Source organism: Balaenoptera ricei, chromosome 15, assembly GCF_028023285.1.
Source record: "Balaenoptera ricei isolate mBalRic1 chromosome 15, mBalRic1.hap2, whole genome shotgun sequence".
In the NCBI taxonomy this organism is placed as follows: Eukaryota; Metazoa; Chordata; class Mammalia; order Artiodactyla; family Balaenopteridae; genus Balaenoptera; species Balaenoptera ricei.
The window spans coordinates 63,400,240-63,422,283 of record NC_082653.1 but is presented as its reverse complement, the minus strand read 5'-3'; the positions used below and the strand labels follow the sequence as shown (position 1 = coordinate 63,422,283).

General features: G+C 52.4%; 2 protein-coding genes across 8 annotated transcripts in view; one reads left to right on the top strand and one right to left on the bottom strand.

The window, feature by feature from the left end:
* Positions 1 to 18,354, top strand: part of MYH11 (myosin heavy chain 11) — a 136,454-nt gene extending 118,100 nt beyond the window's left edge. For 4 of the 7 annotated variants that reach the window (XM_059897133.1, XM_059897132.1, XM_059897134.1 and 1 more), the window contains 14 exons: positions 1,634 to 1,840; positions 3,359 to 3,463; positions 3,552 to 3,704; positions 3,927 to 4,175; positions 5,716 to 5,928; positions 6,272 to 6,484; positions 6,701 to 6,862; positions 7,082 to 7,210; positions 7,512 to 7,600; positions 8,036 to 8,159; positions 8,773 to 8,981; positions 9,915 to 10,023; positions 10,101 to 10,273; positions 17,646 to 18,354. In XM_059897133.1, coding sequence (XP_059753116.1) covers positions 1,634 to 1,840; positions 3,359 to 3,463; positions 3,552 to 3,704; positions 3,927 to 4,175; positions 5,716 to 5,928; positions 6,272 to 6,484; positions 6,701 to 6,862; positions 7,082 to 7,210; positions 7,512 to 7,600; positions 8,036 to 8,159; positions 8,773 to 8,981; positions 9,915 to 10,023; positions 10,101 to 10,273; positions 17,646 to 17,778 — 2,268 coding nt within the window. In that variant the 3' untranslated portion in view covers positions 17,779 to 18,354. Of the gene's footprint in view, positions 1 to 1,633; positions 1,841 to 3,358; positions 3,464 to 3,551; positions 3,705 to 3,926; positions 4,176 to 5,715; positions 5,929 to 6,271; positions 6,485 to 6,700; positions 6,863 to 7,081; positions 7,211 to 7,511; positions 7,601 to 8,035; positions 8,160 to 8,772; positions 8,982 to 9,914; positions 10,024 to 10,100; positions 10,274 to 12,033; positions 12,035 to 14,461; positions 14,501 to 17,645 lie in introns of all 7 variants that reach the window. The other 3 variants (XM_059897136.1, XM_059897135.1, XM_059897137.1) reach the window with 2 other exon arrangements.
* Positions 18,355 to 19,236: 882 nt separating this feature from the next.
* NDE1 (nudE neurodevelopment protein 1) overlaps positions 19,237 to 22,044 on the bottom strand; it is a 29,919-nt gene continuing 27,111 nt past the window's right edge. Inside the window, exons 8-9 of the mRNA XM_059897138.1 lie at positions 21,300 to 21,451; positions 19,237 to 20,470 (exon numbers count right to left, since the gene is read on the bottom strand). Of these exons, the coding sequence (XP_059753121.1) occupies positions 20,377 to 20,470; positions 21,300 to 21,451 (246 nt within the window). The 3' untranslated portion in view covers positions 19,237 to 20,376. The remainder of the gene's footprint in view (positions 20,471 to 21,299; positions 21,452 to 22,044) is intronic.

Sequence of the window (22,044 nt, the reverse complement as noted above, 5' to 3'; positions counted from 1 at the left end):
CTGAACACCCCCCATGCTCCAAATGGAGAAAAGGACGCCTGTTCATGTCCCCTTGTCACTTGTCACAAGGGGTCTGAATATGAATCTTCAGTTCTTTATATGTGTTGGATAAATAAGACCTTGCTAATTTTATCTACAACATGTATTTCCCCTTTTAATTGTCTTCCCTTTTTTATGTTCAGAAGTTATTTTTTATTGTGACAGAATCTGAACCCAAATGGGTTCTTCCCACCTTCTGAAATAGTAAGCCCTCCAGACAGTAGTAAGGTGTATGTGTCCCTCTTACTCTGTGTTTGGAAGAGTGGGGCCTGGAAAGGTAACTGACCAGCGCTGAGCCAGGTGGCCGTCAGAGGTGAGCAGGGGCTGGAAGCCACACCCCAGATTCACAGCCTGGCCTCTTTGGAAAGACTCAGTTGTTCACGCCACCAGCAGACAGCATCTATGTCTGACCTGTATAAGAAAGAAGAGGCTGGGAACACCTGTCCACCATCTCAGGAGCATTGAAAAAGAGGACTGTTTTACCTCTAGCAACCTTTCAGATTGTTGGGAAAAACTTGTAACATCATTCCTATCTTGGCTCCCCTTACATGTGTATAGTGTTGCCACCATTCTGGGAAAAAGGTTTTTGGGGAGCCTAGAGCCCGTGAGGTCCCCCAGGGTCCTTGCTCATCAATCTGCACTGTTACCCTAAGAGGCACTTTGTCCCTGTCTGAGGTGCCAGCAGCTCTTAGTCACACCTGGGGCAGAGGAATGGCTTCTGAGGCTGCCTGGACACTGCACAGCACCTTCCTGGGGGCTGAGGGTGAGCCCACCATTGCTTCCTCTGCTCTTGGGACCCACACTTCTCTCTTGCTTCTTTCCTCCTCCCTACAGCGCTGGGAGAAGGCCCCTCCCTTCTTCTGCTTTTTCCCAAAATACTTTTTTCTTGGAGAAACTCATGGACCTACATGAGCTAGTTAGATAAAATAACTTTCTCTAAACTTTCACAGAAATGGCAGTGTACATTCAATGATAAATCTGATGGACAATAGGGAATGGTGGGGACTGGGGCCAAGTGGAGTGTGACTGCCCTATTTACAGGGCTGGCTGCTATGCAGATCCAGCTGATTGTTACCTTGGAGGAAGGCAAGACCTCTGTTTCCAGATCTTTAGTTTGTTTTTTTGAAAGTCAGACTAACAGAGGTATATGCAGCAAACTTCACCAATTTTAAATGTATAGTTCGATAATTTTGACAAATGTATTCATTAGTGTAACCACCACCTAGCCATGAAATAGAACATTTGATTTTTAAAAAGAGAAGCTGGGAATGCAGATTTTTATGTGGTATTTCTTAATTAAAATGTTAAAAGGTACTGCATGGATTAAACAGGACAGGATGGCAGGGTTGATGCAGCCCAGGGGATGCCAGTTTGCAACCTCTGAGCTTTAAGGAAAACGGAATCCAAAAAGTCTGACTGGTGACCGTGTGTTCTTCACTGTGCCGTGTCCCTCCCCTGAGGCGGGGGGCACAGGTCCCCGGACTTAGTGAGGGAGGGGAAAGGAAAAAGATCCCCCGACAGCATAGGTCCCTATCGTCAGTGCTCGCCCAGCCACGGCGGTAACACCTTCCCTCCCCGCTGCCTCTCCGGCCAGGCCAAGGCCAACCTCGACAAGAGCAAGCAGGCGCTGGAGAAGGAGAACGCGGACCTGGCAGGAGAGCTGCGTGTCCTGAGCCAAGCCAAGCAGGAGGTGGAGCACAGGAAGAAGAAGCTGGAGGTGCAGCTGCAGGAGCTGCAGTCCAAGTGCAGCGACGGGGAACGGGCCCGGGCCGAGCTCAACGACAAGGTCCACAAACTGCAGGTAAGGCGGGCTTCGCTGGGCCCGACCCCCGACGGGTGAGGCTCTTCCGGCTAACAGAGCCTCTCTCGTGGCAAAGCAAGTCTGTTTCCTCTAGTTACATGCCTTGGGGAGATGAGATGGTCGCCCTATTCAATTTAATCTTTCAAAACTCTCTTCCACTCATTCAGTATTTATTGAGTGCCTGCTGTATGCGAGGCACCATGTTTAATCCTGAGATACAAGAGCAAGGAAGCAGACAGACACTGTCCCTGCCCCAGGAGAACTCCAGCCTAGTGGAGGGAAAGACATTAATCACCACATAAATGAGTGTAAAATGATGCTGGAAAGCAGAGGCACATAATGCAATAAGTGTAAATACTATGGGTGCCTGGGCTGCAGGAGGAGGGGTCAGGAAAAGCTTCCCTAAGAAAGATGTATAGTCTGACAGATAAGAAGTCTATCTACTTATAGGCAGAGGGAGCACCATGTGTAAAGGCCCGGCGGTAAGTGGGAAATTAGAAGAGATCACGTAAGGCCAGTAGAGCTAGATGCCGAATGGAAGGGGAAATGTGGCACAAAATGGGATTGGAGAGGTAGGTTGTGGCCAGAGGACACACGGCCTTCAAGGTCCTGTTATATGTATGCTGGTCTTTCCTCTGAGTGATGATGGGAAACCACTGATGGGTTTTAAGCTGAAGAATGACATGGTCTGGTTTTCTTTGGTCTTAATTAGCTTTGAATAGACATTTGGCCTGACTTGCCATTCATGGGATACGGCTCCACTTCTGATAAAGATTTAATGCGCCTAGAGCCTGGGATGAGGGTGCAGGGCAGTGTTAAGTATGAATTTTTCCACATGCAGTTGGGCACAGGGGTTTTGCTATCCTAATACAAGCAATGTCCTGAAGGAGTGGAGTCAAGATCATTTATGTCCTTACTGTAAATGGGAAGAGGACAGATGGTGGGCAGGTATCTCCGAAAGGACTTGCTCAGAGATACCAGCTCCTGGCGTAAAAGGCAGAGAAAAGGTAGAAGGCTTTTTACCTTTAGTGTCTGCGTCTTTGGTTTTGCCATAAGGGTCAGTGAAAGGGCAAAGAGCAGGGGTGAAGAAGAGGGGTGGGAGGGACAGGACCCTTGGAAGTGGAAGTGCCACCGGCAGTCTTTTCCCCCACTTTAGGGAGTGAGTGAGTCCAGACCATTGTTCAGTGCCTGGAGCCTCAGACCTGCTGCTTCATCTCTGCCAACCTTGGCAAGGATCCAGGATCCATTTAGAGGCATCAGGGCCCAGTCAGCACAGTCTAACTACAGTCTAACGGGGCTCTAACAGGGTCCTAGAACCAGAGTCTACAGCCAGAGATTGCAACTTGTACGCGATGTGCTTCCCTGGGGGGCCATGGAGTGACCATGACCAGGCCGCCTAGCTCATGGGTACTTCGCAGTGGATGCCCCAAGGCCTATCACTGAGTACAAGGGGCTCCTCTTACTTCATGAGGATCCTGTTCAAGAGGTTCCGACTAACCGGTCTCTCGGCACCCTCAGAATGAAGTCGAGAGTGTCACGGGGATGCTCAACGAGGCAGAGGGGAAGGCCATCAAACTGGCCAAGGACGTGGCATCCCTTGGGTCCCAGCTCCAGGACACCCAGGTGGGTATCGTGCCACATCAGCCAGAGGCACCTGGGGTACGACCTTCCTGGGGGTGGGCCCCTAGACTTCCATGTGTCCTTTCCATAGGAGCTGCTTCAAGAAGAAACCCGGCAGAAGCTCAACGTGTCCACCAAGCTGCGCCAGCTGGAGGATGAGAGGAACAGCCTGCAGGACCAGCTGGACGAGGAGATGGAGGCCAAGCAGAACCTGGAGCGCCACATCTCCACTCTGAACATCCAGGTGCCCCTGCAAGTCCTTGCTTTTCTGGGCCTGAGCCCTTAAGGGTAGATCAGTGGCTCCGATGTGACTGTGGTAGAATGGTGGCGCCATTTTGCTTGGCTCGCCGGCTCCCCCTGCTGTTGAGTTTCTTCAATGAGACGGTGGTCTTTGCTTCTCAGGGGCGCAGGGGTGGGAATCCCTCACCACCCTCCTCTCACCCCACCCTGGACACTGCCATTTCAGCTCTCCGATTCGAAGAAGAAACTGCAGGACTTTGCCAGCACCGTGGAATCCCTGGAAGAGGGCAAGAAGAGGTTCCAGAAGGAAATTGAAGGCCTCACCCAGCAGTACGAAGAGAAGGCAGCTGCTTATGACAAACTGGAAAAGACCAAGAACAGGCTTCAGCAAGAGCTGGACGACCTGGTCGTTGATTTGGACAACCAGCGGCAACTGGTGTCCAGCCTGGAAAAGAAGCAGAAGAAGTTTGATCAGGTAGGGGCTGGAGGGCCCTCCACTCTGCTCATGGACCCTGGCTGGGGGGAATCGGGTCTGCAGAGTATCCAGTGTGGCTGCTGCGTGTGTGTCAGCATCCCATCCGGGCTTTGCTGGACGCGATGGAAGCCTGGCCTGCTTTGTGTGAAACAGTAGTTAGGGCTTCTTGGTCAGAGGGAGGAGAGTGGCAAAGCCTCAGTGACTGTGACTTTCCAGGTCCCACCACCATAAGGGCCATCTAGAAACCCAGTCATGCCTTGGGTTCTAGCCCTGATAAGGAATGAGGTTTACTGATTTTATTTACTCAGCGAGTATTTATTGAGTGCCTGCTGAGATTTCCAAGTAATTTAAAGTATCTACCCTTGAAATACCACTGTTCCCTAACATTTCATCACAGAGAATCTTGAGCACACAGCAAAGCGGAAAGCACTATACCGTGAACACCTGTACACCACCACCTGGCTTCAATCATTAATGCTTTACCACGTAGACCTTATCACACACTATTTATAAGGGTGTATTGCATCTGTCATTTGTATCTTTCAGATGCATTTCAAAGCAAATTACAGACATCTGTACATCTCCCCCTTGATACCTCAGCACTGCATATAAAAACTAGGGTTCATTTTTAAAAATATTTTTTCTTCCCTTGAATACATACAATGAAATGTACAAATCTTAAGTATACACTCACTGAGTTCTGATAAATGCATACACCTGTATGACCCAAACCCCTAAATACCACCTTTTAATACATGTTACTCAGATTTAGTAAATATGATTTGGTTTACAAGTGACTTGGGATTTATTCCAAAAATCAGTTTTGGGATTGTACTTTGGGATTCTTCCCTCTTCTACCAGCCATCCCTTCCCTGTGCTGACAGCTTGTCCTCATTGCTTCTAATCTGCGGTTTCATTACCTGGCCCAGGGTCTGAGGCTGCTTTATTATTTTCCTGTCGCAAACAGTGGAGAGTTTTTGTGTTGACTGCTGTTTGGGAGTCCCTGTTACTTGCCTGTCTTTGTTGAATTCTGGCAGTCTGGGTTTTGGATGTTACGGTGTATACTGCTCTCTCTTTCTAAAGATGAGATTAACTTCAGTATGGGGTGTTCTTGGAACTGCTTCTCCAGGCAGAGGGGGAACTGTGTGCAGATCCATCCACCACTCACCATTGCCCTACCGCGGCTCACAGGCTACTCTTGTGAGCGAGCGACTGTGGCCATGAAACAACAAAAGAATAATTGGCCTCTGGGAGGATTAAATGTCACCCCGACCTCGGTCGCAGCACATTCTAACCAACACGGGCAGCGTCAGTGATTTCCAAGCGCAGAGATTCAGCGGATGCTGGCTCTGCAGAAGGTTGACCTCGAAGTCGGGGAGCAGTCTTATTATAAACTGTTTGCTTAGACACCTGACTTCCTTCCACCTGCACCAGGACAAGTTCAGCCGGACACAAGGCTTCTTCCCCATATTTGCAGTTCAATGCAGCTGACCCTCGGGCATGCCTAGAGCTCACCTCTGGGTCTTCTGCTGTGTTGCAGTTGTTGGCCGAGGAGAAAAACATCTCCTCCAAATATGCGGACGAAAGGGACAGAGCCGAGGCGGAAGCCAGGGAAAAGGAAACCAAGGCCCTGTCGCTGGCACGGGCCCTCGAGGAAGCCTTAGAAGCCAAAGAGGAGCTCGAGAGGACCAACAAAATGCTCAAAGCTGAGATGGAGGATCTGGTTAGCTCCAAGGACGACGTGGGCAAGAACGTAAGTGGCTCTTCATCATCTTTGCTTGTCTGCATTTCACCCACCCACTCTCTGTGCTATTTATCGGTCCACGGGGGAAGGAGGGGGCTCCATGCCTCCTTCACGCTAAGCAATGATCAGGAATTGGAGGGAGTCCCTCGGGCTGATGCTAAGAAGGGGCCTGGTTGGGAAGTGCATTTGGGGGGTGGGTTCTGAGTCAAGGGTTCCGAGAGGATGGCTCTGGTCTGGACTCCTGGTCATGCATCTTGAGGGTGGCAAAAGCCATCTCCCTGACCTTGATGAGATGTCAGCCATCTCCAGGGGCTGCCCGACCATCTTCATGACGTCAACCCTTACGTAAAAGGTCCATGAGCTGGAGAAGTCCAAGCGGGCCCTGGAAACCCAGATGGAGGAGATGAAGACCCAGCTGGAAGAGCTCGAGGATGAGCTGCAGGCGACAGAAGATGCCAAGCTGAGGCTGGAGGTCAACATGCAGGCCCTGAAGGGCCAGTTCGAGCGGGATCTCCAGGCCCGGGACGAGCAGAATGAAGAAAAGAGGAGGCAGCTCCAGAGGCAGGTAATCTGTGGGGAGGAAGGAAAGGGGGGAAGGGGAGGTGGGGCGGCCTGCTTCCTTCCTCCCACCTCCACTTCCTGGCTTCATGGAGACTCTGATCTCTCACCCGCGACCTGGGGATGAGAAACCCGCCTTGCAGGTGGTTGTGCAAACCTGGGCGCTGGGAAGGGATCCTAGGGGCGGCCTTGCCCGGCAGCGCACATCTCTCTCCTTGCTCAGCTTCACGAGTACGAGACGGAACTGGAAGACGAGAGAAAGCAACGTGCCCTGGCGGTGGCGGCCAAGAAGAAGCTGGAAGGGGACCTGAAGGACCTGGAGCTGCAGGCTGACTCGGCCATCAAGGGGAGGGAGGAAGCCATCAAGCAGCTGCGAAAACTGCAGGTGGGTGATGCCCCGAGGGCCGGGCGCGCGGGGGAAGCCAGGTCAGCAGCAGTGGGAGGACACAGGCCTCCCTCTGCCGCCGGTGCCTGGTCACCTGGTGCCTTTCCATCACCCTTTAGCTTTGGGGGCTGTTTCTAGGGTTGGCACAGAAAGGTAATTTGGGCAGCAGGACTTGGTGAGTAAGGACCTCTTAGCTGGTCCCGCCTGTTGACCACGCAGGCTCAGACGAAGGACTTCCAGAGAGAGCTGGAAGACGCCCGCGCCTCCCGGGATGAGATCTTTGCCACGGCCAAAGAGAACGAGAAGAAGGCCAAGAGCTTGGAGGCAGACCTCATGCAGCTCCAGGAGGTAAAGGCTTCTTCTCGCCGCGAGAGTCCTGATGGGGATGCCGTGATAGCAGCCCCGGGCACCCCCAGCTTGTGCACCCTCGTCCAGCATTCCACATGGGTGGGCCCCACAGCGAGGGTGTGGAAAGACACAGGGTTTCCTCCCTGATGGATCTGCAGGCCTCCCCCTGAGCTCAGAGGAGGCCGAGCCATTTTAGAGACGGCTGGGGGCCTGGTGACAGGAACGGGGTGGCCTCTCGGGTGGGCTCAGCCCTTTCCTGGCAGACAGCAGGTTTCCCTCCTCCCCACCTGCCACCGTCCAGGATCTAGCCGCGGCCGAGAGGGCTCGCAAGCAGGCAGACCTGGAGAAGGAGGAGCTGGCTGAGGAGCTGGCCGGCAGCGTGTCTGGAAGGTATGAGCCTCGTGGGGAAAAAGGGGGCTCCCTAGACGCAGGTGATGAGGGAGAGGCAGTCAGAGGAGAGTCTCCTGGACCCCATTTCAATGCTGAAAATGACAGAATGTTCAGCTGAGCTTGTGACAGGGGTCACGGGGTTCTCATACCGTTTGAGGGTGTAGCCAGTTTCACTCATTCTGAATGAATGGCATGGTGGGGACGGGGCGTCTGGGGACGTCGGGGAGGAGGGAGCTGATCCCCACCCCAGGCCTGGCTTTGCTGACACCAATTGGCTGCCCACTTCCCGCTGTGTACCTTTGGACAAGCCTCTAAGCCTCTCTGAGCCTCAGTTATAAAAGGCGGCAACCCTGAGGCATTGCTTCTCCAAGAGAGGAAGCTCTCTAAGCCTCTGAGTGGAGGCTGGAGGCCCCAGAGCGGCTGCCTTTCCCTTAGGAACGCGCTGCAGGACGAGAAGCGCCGCCTGGAGGCCCGGATCGCGCAGCTGGAGGAGGAGCTGGAGGAAGAGCAAGGCAACATGGAGGCCATGAGTGACCGAGTCCGGAAGGCCACACAGCAGGTGGGGCCGGGGCGGCCAGGAGCAGGGCAGCACACGCCTCAGATCCGCCCCGTCCCAGGCCCCACACGGCTTCAGGACAGGCTCCTGTGTGCCAGGCCCTGGTGGGGGTGGACGAGAATGCAAAGACGGGAGAGCAGGGACCCGGCACGTCTGCTCCCGAGCGTCCACTCCCTCCCCTTCCGGTCACGCCAGCACCCCGCCTGCAGCACCTCCTTTGGTGGCTCCCTCCAGTAGGCGATGCTCGCCCATAAGGGCCTTGGCGGTCTCCTTCCTGCTCTTTCCTCAGCCCCCGCCTTACAACAGTGAGCACTCAGTGATATCACTGAGTGCCAGCTCCATGATGGGCGCTGGGGACCCATCGTGTGACCTGGGCACCTGGGTGGCACCGGGATGCTTCCTGGAAGAGCTGCCTCTTGAGCTGGGTCTTCAAGGATGGCCAAGAAGGAGCTGGCTGCTGGAGGGGAAGGAGGAGGGCTTCTGGGTGCTCCTGCTCCAGGGACCTGCGCGGAGGCCAACGAAGGCTGGGGACTGCCGGGGGGGGAGCCGTTCATCTCAGTGCACCGTCTGGCACTTCCCAAGCCCTCCACCTGGTGACCTTCACCCTCCTCCCCAGGCCGAGCAGCTCAACAATGAGCTGGCCACGGAGCGCAGCACGGCCCAGAAGAATGAAAGTGCGCGGCAGCAGCTTGAGCGGCAGAACAAGGAGCTGCGGAGCAAGCTGCAGGAGATGGAGGGGGCAGTCAAGTCCAAGTTCAAGTCCACCATTGCGGCTCTGGAAGCCAAGATCGCACAGCTAGAGGAGCAGGTTGAGCAGGAGGCCAGGTACGGTGGGACCAGTGCCCAAACGACAGCCGGCTTGCCGGTGAGTGGCGGGGATGTCGGGGGTCAGTCAGCCTCTCTGGGCATCAGTTCTGGCTGAGAAATCAGCTCAGTGGTACCCGCGCTGCAGCTGTGTTGGGAGAACTGAGTGAGAACGTAGGAAGGTGCTGTGCCCTGGCCTGGCCCGGAGTAAGCCTCTGAGACATTAGCTGCTCTAAGCAGCATGACTCCTCAGTGATGTCAGCCAGACTTCCCAGGAGCTCACGTCACTTTGCCTAACGTGTGTCTGCAGGAGGTCACATTAGTGGGTACACAAAACATCCAGATCATCAGCCCCTTCAGCACACACAAACATGGGAAGGCTTCTCACTTAAGTACGGTCCCTGAGCTGTAAGGTCACAGCACATTCATGACCATCAGATAGGGTTGGGATCCTTGCACTGTTTTTGCTTTTGGTGGTGGCTTTACGGATAACTCACATACCACACAGTTCACACATTTAAAGTGTACAGATCAGTGGCTTTCGGTGTACGATTCATAGGCACACGCTCACCACAGTCAACTGTAGCACGCTGTCATCACCAATAAGCAGCCTTGTATCCTTAACCATCACCCTCTATCTCCCATCCCCAGCCAGCCACTGATTTACTTTCTGTCGTCTCTGTTGTCTATTCTGGACATTTTGTAAAGTGGGATCATACATCACGAGGCCTTTTGTGACTGGCTTCTTTCACGGAGCATGTTTTCAAGGCTCCCCCATGCTGTAGCCGACGTCAGCACTTCATTCCTTTTCATGGACAAACATTATTCTCAGGATGAGCCCTGATTTGGGCTCAGGAAAAGTGCCCACCGTGGGCCATGCTGGTCTGGTTTACACACTGACTGCAAGGGAGGCCCTCCCCATCCGAACCGTCCCCACCCCCACTGTGTGCGCAGAGAGAAACAGGCGGCCGCCAAGTCGGTGAAGCAGAAGGACAAGAAGCTGAAGGAGGCCCTGCTGCAGGTGGAAGACGAGCGCAAAATGGCAGAGCAGTACAAGGAGCAGGTAACCCTGCCCCGCGCCCACCCAGCCCCGCAGGCCCCGCCACAGACCCCCCTGACCCCCGGGCCTCTCCTTGACAGGCTGAGAAAGGAAACACGAGGGTCAAGCAACTCAAGAGGCAGCTGGAGGAGGCGGAGGAGGAGTCCCAGCGCATCAACGCCAACCGCAGGAAGCTGCAGCGGGAGCTGGATGAGGCCACGGAGAGCAACGAGGCCATGGGCCGCGAGGTGACGGCGCTCAAGAGCAAGCTCAGGTGAGGGACCAGCCCCCGGGGGCCTCGCCTCACGGGCTGGGTGCACGGGTCGGCCTGAAACCTCCACAGCGGCTCAGAGCCCCTTTCCCCGAAGCCCTCGCAGCTTTCCGGCTCAGCACCATGTACGCAGCACCAGCGTGGGCTGGACGTGGGTGGGGCCCAGATCACAGGCCCCTCCCCCCCCTCTGAGCAGCACCCCTTCTGTCCTAACAACCGCTCCCGTCCCATCCTCCAGGTGAGGAGGAGGAGGAGGAGGAGGAGGAGGAGGAGGCAGTACCTCCATCTCCTGAGACCTTTCTTCACTGTGTCATCAACATCTGCAGAACCCCTTCTCTCTTAACCTCTTTTCTGGACTTTGTCTTCCCCACCTTTCCCTAACTCGGCATTTCTCTGCACTACTGCCATTCAGGGCTGAATAATTCTCCATTGTGGGCTGGCCTGTGCCCCGTAGGATGTTGAGCAGCATTCCTAGCCTCCACCCACTAGATGCAGTGGCACTTCCCCCAACGTCCCCCGGGGGGGCCATCGCCCACAGTCGAGACCCTCTGCCATAAGTGGACTGGGGTTGTTCTCTCTCCCACAGCCCTGAACCTCTGGGCCTGAAGCGGGTAGGCGCTCCCCTGCTCCTCAGGGCTCCTTCCCATCCCCTGGTCCACCTGGTGCCCTGAAGGTTTTAGCTCCGTGCTTCCTATCACACTCGCTCACACCCTCCAACAGGTGGGTGATCCAGCCTCTCAAGTCCATGAGCTTCTCTCCTCCAGGACCCTGCCACTCCCTGGGCATTCCCAGGAACTCTCAGCCCTAATGTGCCCATCAAGCACCCATCATCTGCCTGCCACCACCTTTCTTCAGCTCACTCCCTCTGTCTCCGCCGGGGTCTCCAACCCCTCGGCCCATCCTCTCATCCTCTCGCAGCCCCACCGACTCCATGGTTATGGTCAGCCTCTCCCACATCCTCCACACTCTGGTCTCCCCTCCTGCTGTGTTGTGTTGACTTGGTTAAAACACAACCCAAATTAAACCCAACTGCCAACCTTCTGCAGCTCAAAGCAGTGTGGAAAAGCAAACAGGTGTGCTGCCACTTCCGCTGGAAACTCTTAAATCACAGAACCAAGCCAACCTCACTTAACGCTGCCTGGACTTTTGCCTCCCCGTTCCTCTCAGTCCCCGCCTCCTCTCACCCCTCCCCCATCCTCTCAGCCCTCCCCCCTTAGGCATCTGCTTTTCACTCTCCCTAAACTTACTATCCCTGCCATCCTCACTCTCAGCTGATGACTTCACTTCCTGTTTAATGGAAAAATGGAAACTATCATGAAGTATAGACAAGCCCCCACTTCCCTATCGACACACCTCCCTACATCTGTGCTCATTTCCTCTATTTTTTCCCCCCATTTCTGTGCTCAACTGTCCAGCACCAACTGAGGTCCACCCCACCATCAGACCCACCCCCCCTTGTTTAACTGAGGACGTTGTTCCTGAAAGTCCTATCCTTCTCCCTTGTGATGTGTTCTCTCTCACTGAGTCATTCCATTAGGTGAACAAACCCAACCCCGCTTCCCTGCTGTTACCACAAAACTCTAACTCAGTGGTCAGTCCTCAGTCCTCACCTGACTCAGCAGCATATGCTACAGCCCATCACTCCTCCTTACTGGGCCTCCCAGATACCACCCTCACCTGGTATCCTTCCTACCTTTCTGGCCATGTTTCATCTCTTCTGCTGGTACCTCATCTCAAAGCCCAGTTGCTGTTGGTCTGCCCAGGGTGCCATCTTGGTCCTCTCCCCATCCCCCCCATTCCCCCCCTCTCCACCCCCCCCATCTTCCTGCCCCAGGGCGCCATCCTGGTCCTCTCTCTCCATCCCTACTGCTGCTCATTCCTTAGGTGATCTGAACCAGCCTGGTGGCTTCAAAGTTCCACCTATAGCTCGTGACTTCCTAGTTTATCTCCAGCCCAGACTTCCTGGGATTCCAGACCTCCTTGACATTCCCATTCAATGCCTAACAGGCAGTTCACACCTAAACATACCCCAACCTGGGCCCTGACTGAACCCCTTCACCCCAAAACCAGCTCTTCTCACAGTCCTCCGCAGCTGAAAGTTGCCATTAATCCAGGCCACAAACCTTGTGCTCATTCTTTATTTTTCTCTCTCCTTTACACCCTGCATCCACTCTGTTAGGAAATCTGGTCAACTCTCCCTTAAAAAATACTCTACATCCAGAATCCAACCACTGCTTGCCACCCTGGTCCTAGCTACCCTCTCCTCCCATCTAGACAACTTTCTCAGCCTCCTTGTGGCCTCTCTGCGTCCATACTGGCCCCTTACAGTCCGTTCTCAACACAGAAATGGAGCTGGATCACGTCCCTCCTCTGCTTGGAGCTCTCTATGGGGGCTCCACCTCACTCAGAGCCAAAGTAACATCTTCACAATGGTTAGTTCCACTAGGCCCTACGTCATCTCTGTCCTCTGCCTCCTAAATTACTCCTCCACCTCCACCTCTTCCTACACTGCCTCAAGGCCCTTGCACCGGCTGCTCTCTCTGCCTGGAATGCCCCTCCCCCGGCTTGCTGCACTAGCTGGCCCCTCCTTCCCTTCCTGCAGGTGTTCACTCACCCATGTTACTAGAATTTCCTACCTTACTCTTTACCGTTCTCCTCTCTCTTACCCACTTGTCATCATGGAACTTGCTATTTCTTTTACTTATCTCGTACACAGTCTGTCCTCACTCTTGGCCTGCGAGCCCATGAACACAGAGGCTTTGTCTGCTTATTCATCCCCAGTGTCTGGGATAGTGCTGGGCACAGAATAAACCTTCAATCGTTGAGTCAGAGGTGATGTTTCTCCAACCTCAGGCATTCTCGTGCCCCCTTTGCCATTTTGCCTTACCACCTGTACTTTTGTTGACTTGATGTTTTCTTTGAAATTAACTATTTAATCATACATATGTCGATTTACAAATGAAACCTACCACCCCTGTACTGTTAAACCAGCATGCCTTGCATCAACAGGTCACAGTGAAGTTAAAACAGTGAAAACTAAACAATAGTGAGTTCTAGCTATTGTGGCCACAAATTGATGACTATGACCTGAAGGCGGACTTCTCAGTTAAAAAGGGAATGACAAAGACATTGGCACCAAACGGATTCTCTGACATAATCAGATGTATTTAAAAGTGGAAAAGGGACTACCTTTCTCACTGTGCAATTCAGCAGTCCAAAGGCATACCTAGGACCCCTCTGCAATCACCTGGCATCTCAACTCCAGACTCTTGAGAACCACTGCACGAGACAAGGGGAAAGCCCGAACCCCTTTCAGGAGGGGAAAGAGAGTGACTGGCTCAGAGCACAGGGATTTGGGAAGGAGCCCCCTGCCCGTGCAAGGTGAGGGGTGGTGCGTCCCCACTGCTGGGCCCCCCAGCACTTGCTCGGCTGCCCCAGACAACGACCCTTCTTGGGCTGTACAGGCTGGCGTTGGACTAACCATTTTTTACAGTTAATATGAACACGCACACAACATACAAGTGGAAGACGGGTCCTACCTTTTCCACCTTCTCTGAGTCCTCTAGATGTACAAAAGCACAAAATCAAGCACTAGAGCCTTGAGTGAGGTGGGCAAGCCTAGCCAGCTCCTCAGCGAGCAAGAAATTACAGAGCAAGTTTCACACAGTTTTACCAGGCAGGTAAATCTCAACACAAGCCCTGCTTAGAGCCCGACCAACGCACCTATCACTCCTGACACCACCAGGCATCTCCACAGGAGCCGCCCAGGGTGCCCACCCCTACTGTCTTGCTACGGGCATAAAAGGCAACGAAGGCAGAGTAATGATACTAAAGTGAGAGGCTGCTGCGGGCTCCTTGCCCAGGTCTGTTCAGCTTCTGTTCCCACAAGGCTATTCTGGACTAGCTTACTCAGATTCCTTTACCTTCCTGAACAGATATGCAGAATGGGAGGAAGCCACCTGAGTTCTTCAGAGAAGCTCTGAAGGACAGAAATTTGCTTTTTAATTGGGGAAAAAAAGGCTCGTCCTTTTGTGTGCCAGCCTCTCTGAGAGCTCGTGGCTTCAGGTGCTCCACCGTAAGGGTGACTTAAAAGTGCCTTTAATTATTTAATTGAAGCAAATGCATTGATGATTAAAATTGCACTTGAATGGGAGGATGGTAACCACCGGGGACTCTCTCTCTCTGTTTCAGAGGCCCCCTCCCCCAGGAAACTCCGCAATGACTCACCAGGTATCATGCCTGCAGCTTCGCGGCTCGTGTGTGTGTGTATCTCTTGGTTTCCATTTCCCTTCTGCCAACCCACCCCCCTGCCCCCCGCCCCCCTTTTGTGGCCCTCGCAAATTCCTGGGATTCCTACAAAATCTGAAGGCTTAGATATCTTAGTTCAAAACTGTCTTTCATCAAAACCAACATCGACACAAGAAGACCTCATCTCTTTACCCATTTTCCTTCCTTCCTTCCTTCCTCCCTCCCGCTTTGGCGTGTCACATGGCACTGGCGTGGCCTGTCGCCGCGTCCTGAGAGTTTAGGGGCTGTGCGTGGCTTGGATGGCTCTTACCTGGGTGACAGGCCCCTGGTAATGATGAGGCCGTGCCTGTGCCGTACTCCCTCGTCTGGCTCAGACACCGTGCTGGGCAGACGTGCCAGCTCCACTGTCTGGGTACCGTCCTGGAGAACGGCTTCCATCCAGCTGGTCTGGTTCACAAGTCAGAATTAGCAAAGCACAGGGTCACGGTGGCCGCGGCCCAGCAATGTGCCCCCCAAGGCGGGGTTTCCACACACGCGTGCGAGGGAAACGAGCTCGCACCCCGATGTCTCACTGGGGTTGCGTGGGGCTTGAGTGAGGGCCAGCTGCTAACTGCATCTTCAGTGCACGAGGGCCACACCAGCCACCACAGGGCCAGGCACGGTCCAGGCAGAGCCTTTACTGGAGGTCTCACGGGCACGTGTTCACGGACCGGGGATGGAGACCCAAGACTCAGGGAGCGCACGGGGCCTTCACAAGACAGGGTTAAGAGGCCTCGACTTCTCTGGGCTCCTGACAACGTCTTCACACGTGAAGTGAGGCACCTGGGGCCCAGCTTTCGCCTCATCCTCCTTGAGGGGCCCAGCCAGCCCTGCCTTGTGTTTGTCTTCTCTCTTGGAGAATCCCGCCTTGCTGTCGCTACCCAAATACTTAAAGCTGGATGAGGTCTTGGCAGGAGTTTTAGGCAGGAGCATCACGCCTCTAAGACACAGCTTTTGAGCAGTTTTTCTGCCAGCTCATCCCGATCACGGGATAAGCTGGAGTCTAGGGTTGGCTGGGGCGTAGGACCCACCCGTTGATGGAAACTGAGTCCTTGCAAAGCGGCAGGTGCTCACGCTCTTGTGCCGATCCCTGGGATGCCAAGAGTGCCTTAGATACATTTCTGAGTCCATGAATAGAATCCAAATTCTCCAAGATCAGACCCTTCAAGAAAATTTTAGAGGGGTCCTTTACTTCCTGTGACAGATATAGCCAGTGTCAACCTTTGCCTAGGATTTGAAGCCAGTTCCTTCAAGAAAGGCCCCTGAACCAGAACAGACCGGCTTCAGGACTGGTGCCCACGCAGGGGGCTTACAGGGACCCAGGTGCGATTGATTTACTTCTGAGATCAAGGGAGCGCATAGATCAGCTAAACTCCTCTAGTTAGCAAATGCAGACTCTTCAGAGAGACAAAGGGAGCCTGAGCCACTGTTTCCAGCTCCAGGCCATCCCATCCAGTTTTGAACCTGGAGGGTTAGACATGGAGGAGAGCTGTGTGGATGGCTGCTGAGCCCTGCACGCCAGGACCCTGCTCTGTCCCGAGTTCTTGGAGAACACAGTGCTAAAGCAGGAAGAGACTTTCAAAGAACCTCTAGAGACTGAGTGATAGAAAGTTAGTTCCAAAGGAGCTGGAGGACTTCCCTAGCGGTCCAGTGGTTAGGACTCTGTGCTTCCACTGCAGGGGGCACAAGTTCAATCCCTGGTTGGGGAAGTTCTGCATTTGAGGTGCGGTCAAAAATAAATAAATAAATAAAAGGAGCTGGAGGCCTAGAAGCTTCCCTCTGATGGGAGTGAGGCTGATCCAGGTCTTTAGTCGGCAGTAGCTACTAAGTATTTATTCCTGATCGCTGCCCCTTGGGAAGTACCATCCACCGTCCACAGTGGGTTTTACCAGCCCGGGTTCCTCCCACCCTTGGACCCCAGAAGGCTCGTGTTGGGAAGCCCCATGTCAGCGATCAGGAATCTCTCGGCCTTGCTTATGCCTCCTGTCTTACCTGAGTTGCCCCCTTTGACTAAAGAACTGACGGGCTGGGTTCACTGGGATGGGCTCACGCTCGTGGCTTTTCTGTCCAGCCTTTGTGTGGCGAGGCGGGTCGTTTTTGTTGCAAAAAACTTGCTTTCTTCTTAGACATCCTAAAATGAGTGAAGACCTGTCAAACAGGGTCAGATGGCTGGAGCCCAACACACAACATTATTTGTTGTGGTCGCTGAAAAGGCGGCAAACTTTCCTTCCAAACAGTGGAGGTTAAGTGCAGGCGGCTCTAATTTTTCCTCCTCCTGCCTGCCCCGCCCTCCTACGCAAAGCCTCACTTCAGGTGACCAGGGCAGGCCCTGTGGGAAAAGTGCATCCGGCAGGACGGAGGAGAGGAGATGGGAGCGGGAAGGACAGAGAGAAAGGGGTGTCCCACCAGCTAGGGCTAAAAGACACCCTGGATTAACATGTCTAATGTTTTTCTGACAAATATTCATTGAGCACCCGTTCTATGCCTTGCACGGTGCCTGCCATGGTGCGCCCAAAACAGACGAGATCCCTGCCCTGGGGGAACTCAGAACAAGAATTCTGCTCCATAAAAGCAGAGCAATGCGGTGCCTTTAACCAGACAGCACCCTTGGCATCTACACAGGGACCTCCTTCCCTCTCAAGGGTTGGTGGTCATTCTCACCTTCCTCCAATTCAAAACCTAAACCCCTCCCCGCTTTTCCTTCTGAAAGCGAGGAGGTGCAGACACAACAGGTCCCCCTCATCCCTGCTCCACAGTGTAGGAATAATCCCATGAGGCCATCACGCCCACTTGCCTTTTTTCCTTCTTTTCTAAACAGAAATCCACAGCCAACCAGAATCCTGTGGGTCAGCAAACAACCAAGCCAGACATTTTTTAAAGCAGATGGTCCTGCTTTGAAAAACGTACTTTGCCCCCATTCCAGCTGATTAAATGCACCCATACGGGTCAGGATTTGTTCACTTCAACGTGAATATTTGCATCTCATTTGAGTTTGTTTGTGTTTGTTTTTTGCCCCGTCTGAAAATCTCTTCCAAGCCCGAGGGAGATTTCTGTACTAAAGAAACGTGTGTTTTCTTAACACCCACAGGCGAGGGAACGAGACCTCTTTTGTCCCCTCGAGAAGGTCTGGAGGACGTAGAGTTATTGAAAACGCGGACGGTTCTGAAGAGGATATGGACGCTCGCGATGCAGACTTCAACGGAACCAAAGCCAGTGAATGAACAACTTGCTCAAAACAGGGCAGAACCAAGCCCAGTGGACTCCTCTTAGCACCGTCTAAATCCATTTTCAAGCTCCAAACGTCACAGACACCCCTCACGATGACTATAAAGACCACCACCCTGCATTCAGGGCATCAACGTAAGTTTGGAACGATGTACCGAAGGAGAAAAACCCACCAGGAGACACAGACACACCCACTCCCTCTGCCAAGAACTGTGCAGAGATTTTGAATTTTTAGAAGAATATATCCACAGTAACTAATCACTGGCAACTTAGTTTACGTGAATTGGGGAGAAAGTCACCACGATGGGTGCCACTGTCCCCACCCCCAGCCCTTCCTGCCCCATGGACTCTTCCATCGTCCCGGTGGGCCCTGGTTTGAGAATTCCTCTTCCCTCCGGTTCCCACACATCAGATGCACACAGTTCACCGAGACCAAGTGCCTTCTGTAGTCACGTGAATTAAAAAGGAGATGCCGCTCAAACGGCTGAGAGCAAGAATGTCACGCTGTTTTATATGCACCCCAGCTGTACTTAAGGACACCCTCACTAATAAAAGGTTATAAATCACTAGAATGGAGTTGACTTTTCTGTTGTTTTCTACAGAAAAAGGACGGGGTGGGGGGGTGGCCTCATTTAATCCTCACGACAACCCTATGAAGTCAGGGTTATTATTTCATTAAATGGGGAAACTGAGGCCCAGGGAGGTGAGATGCATCGTCCGAGACCCCACAACTGGCCAAGAGAAGAGCAGAGACACAGAGTGAGTGGGAGTGCGGGGCTCCTCCACACAGGAGGTGGGCGGCTCGAGGCCCAGGGAGTAGGACCATGCCCGGGAAGAACATCTTTATCAATCAGAACAGCACGTATTTAACGTGAAGAATACGAGTTCCTTGAATGTTTGAGTTAAAACACAAGACTTTGCCCGGCAGGGCTCGACAAACTTTTTCTATAAAGGCCCAGAAAGTTGAGTATTTTAGCCTCCATCATGGTCTCTGTCACATTTTTGTTTTCTTTAAAAACAATTAAACCACCCTTTAAAAATGTAAAAACCGTTCTTGGCGTGAGGGCCATAATAACCAGGCCTGGGCCCGTCCCTTCCTTGGCCTGCGTGTCCTAGACAGAGATCCCTGGCGAAGTTTCCACTCAACACATATGATTCCATACACCAACTCCATGGGATCAAACAGACTGAAAAGAGGGGAATTACAGAAACCAAGGATGCACTGAATGACCAAATGCTAATACACCCTGAACAGGACACACACGTGTCCCAATACAATTCTAAGAAGCTGACTCGATAGGAAATCTTTAAAAAAGTAGTTTTTTTCATAGTCACTTGGTTAAAAAAACAAGTTTTTCATCACCAGATAGCAAACACAGAAGCACAAAGGCAGCAGCATTTACTGACCACCACAAACTAGCTGAAAATCAGTTTCTCTTGATTTTATTGTTCTTTTAAAAAAATAAAAGTACATCTTTTACTGATATAGGTTAGAATGTTGCCAGGGCAACGAAGTGGGCACTCAAGTTTAATTCTCTGCTGAATTTCAGTAGCATTTGAAAAGTTCTGTTTTCAACTCAAGGATATTTTTGCTGTTCTTTTGGAAAAATAACTTAGTAACAGAAGGCCGTTAAGCTGCACGCACGCGCTGGAATTCATGTGTTCTTTTTACTTGCGTCCAAAGTGTGAGACGGCCGTTCACAACCAGCAGGGATGAGCTGCATGCCATCTGTGTGGAAATCCTGGGTTCGTTTCTTCTTTAATAAGGAACCTCCCACCGACAGTCCTGGTGGTTTAATCTTATTCGAAGGTCACCCCAATTATTTCATCAAGGCTTTGAATGAAGTCCTGTTCTTAGGGGCTGCATTACCAAGGCCATCACACCCCAGAGACCCTAAGGGTCCTGAAGCAGAGGTCACCCCCAGGCCAGGACAGAGGGGCTCAGGACAACTTACAGCCAGGATTGGTCTAAAGAGGACACAGAGTTTCCACTGACCTGGTCCCACAAAACGTACTCTGAAACTCAAGCATGCCTCTAAAAGCCTCAGTGAGAGGCAGATTAAAAAGTCTCAGAGGTACACCACACCACAGTTTAAATAAAAGGTACATGCCTGTTCTGTTCTTCACCCCTAGATGTGATTTCAGTGCACTGATCCCTGTTGTGCCAAAGAGCACTGGAGATTTTGTTCTGGAAGAAGCTACAGCGAAGTGGGGGCCGGAGTGAGCCTGAGATGGGCTCAGACCCCACTTTATAGGTGTCCCGGTCATGGAAAACACCTCTCAAGACCAATCAGGACTCAGGTCTGCTGAAAATGATGGGGCAGCCTCAGCACCCACGTCGCCATTTCCAGAGGGTCCGCTTTGTCCCTGTCCACTGGCAACACCCCAACAAGGAGGCCAGGGGTTATGAGATGGCATTTCCTGGGGACGACCACCCGGGGCCACAGGCGATCCCCGCCCCCGCTGTCACTGGCTAGTGCGACTGCTTGCTCGTATTTCTCAAACTAACTTAAAAACAAAAACCTAGTTTAAAGAGGGTAGGAGGGTAAAATGACTCCTGCACAGACACCGGGGCCTTGGCTTCCGTGGATTTCCTAAAGCAACATCTTGACTACACCCTGGGCTGACGGCAGCGACGGTGAGGAAATATTTGAAGGCGGCTTCCCAAATTCCAGGCGTTTTCCCAACCTTCAGACAGAGCAAACCAAATTAGGCGGACATTACAGCTGTTATAGACTGGCTAGCACGGGGGCCCACAAAGTTATAAGAGTGAATATCAAGGTCGGGAGCAGTGTCTCACTGGGTCTCAATTTTCTCTCCTGTGAAATGAAGACAAGGACACTGGCTATCTAGGGCTCACGTGCCCAAGGCCACACAAAAAGCCCAGTCACAGAAGACGTTCCAAAAAAACACCCACATCTAAAGGTCCGGAAGTTATGTGCATGCTGGGGAGAACGATTCTTCATTTCCTGTCCTCTGTCTGCCACTGACCGCCCCCAAATTTACGTGGCCTGGGGTCCAGTGAGATGGTGGCACATCTTACAGAATTCTAGAATCTGGAAGCTGCACTGATTTTCTTCAGGCAAGAAAATAAATGAAGCTGTTAGAGGTCAGATTTGTGTTTTCCAATCAGGTGACTGGCTTCAGGCATCTAGTCTGGCTGATTTAGTTTCCTGAAGGTTCTAAAGGTTAAAAAAAAAATCCTCTTTTGGGGGAAGCAGAGCAGTGTTTGAAGCTTGAGTCCTAAACAAGGGAGTGATTTATACAAAGGACATTCTCACAGCATGACCAGGAGCTGGGGCTGCAGAATCAAGTAATAAAAATGACCCTCTCCTTGGCCGTTTGCCTGAACCAGCAGACACCACCTAACTCTGTCTTAAGGGATGGGGTAGAGGATAATACCTCATTGACATAATCACGCGACTTTGAAAAATGGCTATGGGTCAGGGGTCAGAGGCTCCCGGCTGGAGAGGATGGGTTCTCCCGACACTGAGGAGGAACAGCAGAAGGTACTGACCCTTTGTCACCCAGATGCACGCTGGTGCTGCCTGGCCGCCTGTCGCCGCCGTCTCTGTTCTTGCTCCCCCACCCCGAGGCTGGGCCACTGGGTCGGTTTGGGGACTGATCATACACGAAGTTCCGGCAGGAAGCAAGTTTGGACTCCAGAGCCTGGAGAGAAATATGCTTTCCTGTCTCAAGCTGAAGACAAGAACTCTTGCCTCTCACCAGAGCCCATACACTTAATAATAGCTTAAGACAGTGGTTGTCAAACTGGGTTGTGTGTTAGAATCCCAAAGCGTGCCCCACCCCATCCCCAAATTCAATGTACGTCCAACTCGTAGAACTGGTAGTCTAAGGTATTTAGGAGCTTCCAGAAGAGTCCCCAACCCGACCTATGATTTAAGTCTGCCTATAAGAAATATGAAATCAACTTTTGGAATCATCCACTCTCTCCGCTACCTTGTAAAACATGCACCAAGCGGCAGGAGGTTTGAAGAAGGACTTGCCTCGCTGTAAACAGACCCTCTGGAAACCAAATGGGTACTGAGATCACCCTGGGCTTCTGTATACTCTAACTAAACATAAAAACCTGCTTATATAACAGCAATCCAAAAAACCGAAAGCCAAAAGGAAAAACAATAGAAAACGAGTTGCAAGCTTCTATTAACTCTGAATGCATACATTCTGGTCAATAACAGACTGGCAGGACTTAAACTCTGTGGCTTTCCAGGCATCATTTTTAAAAATAAGAAAAACAACTA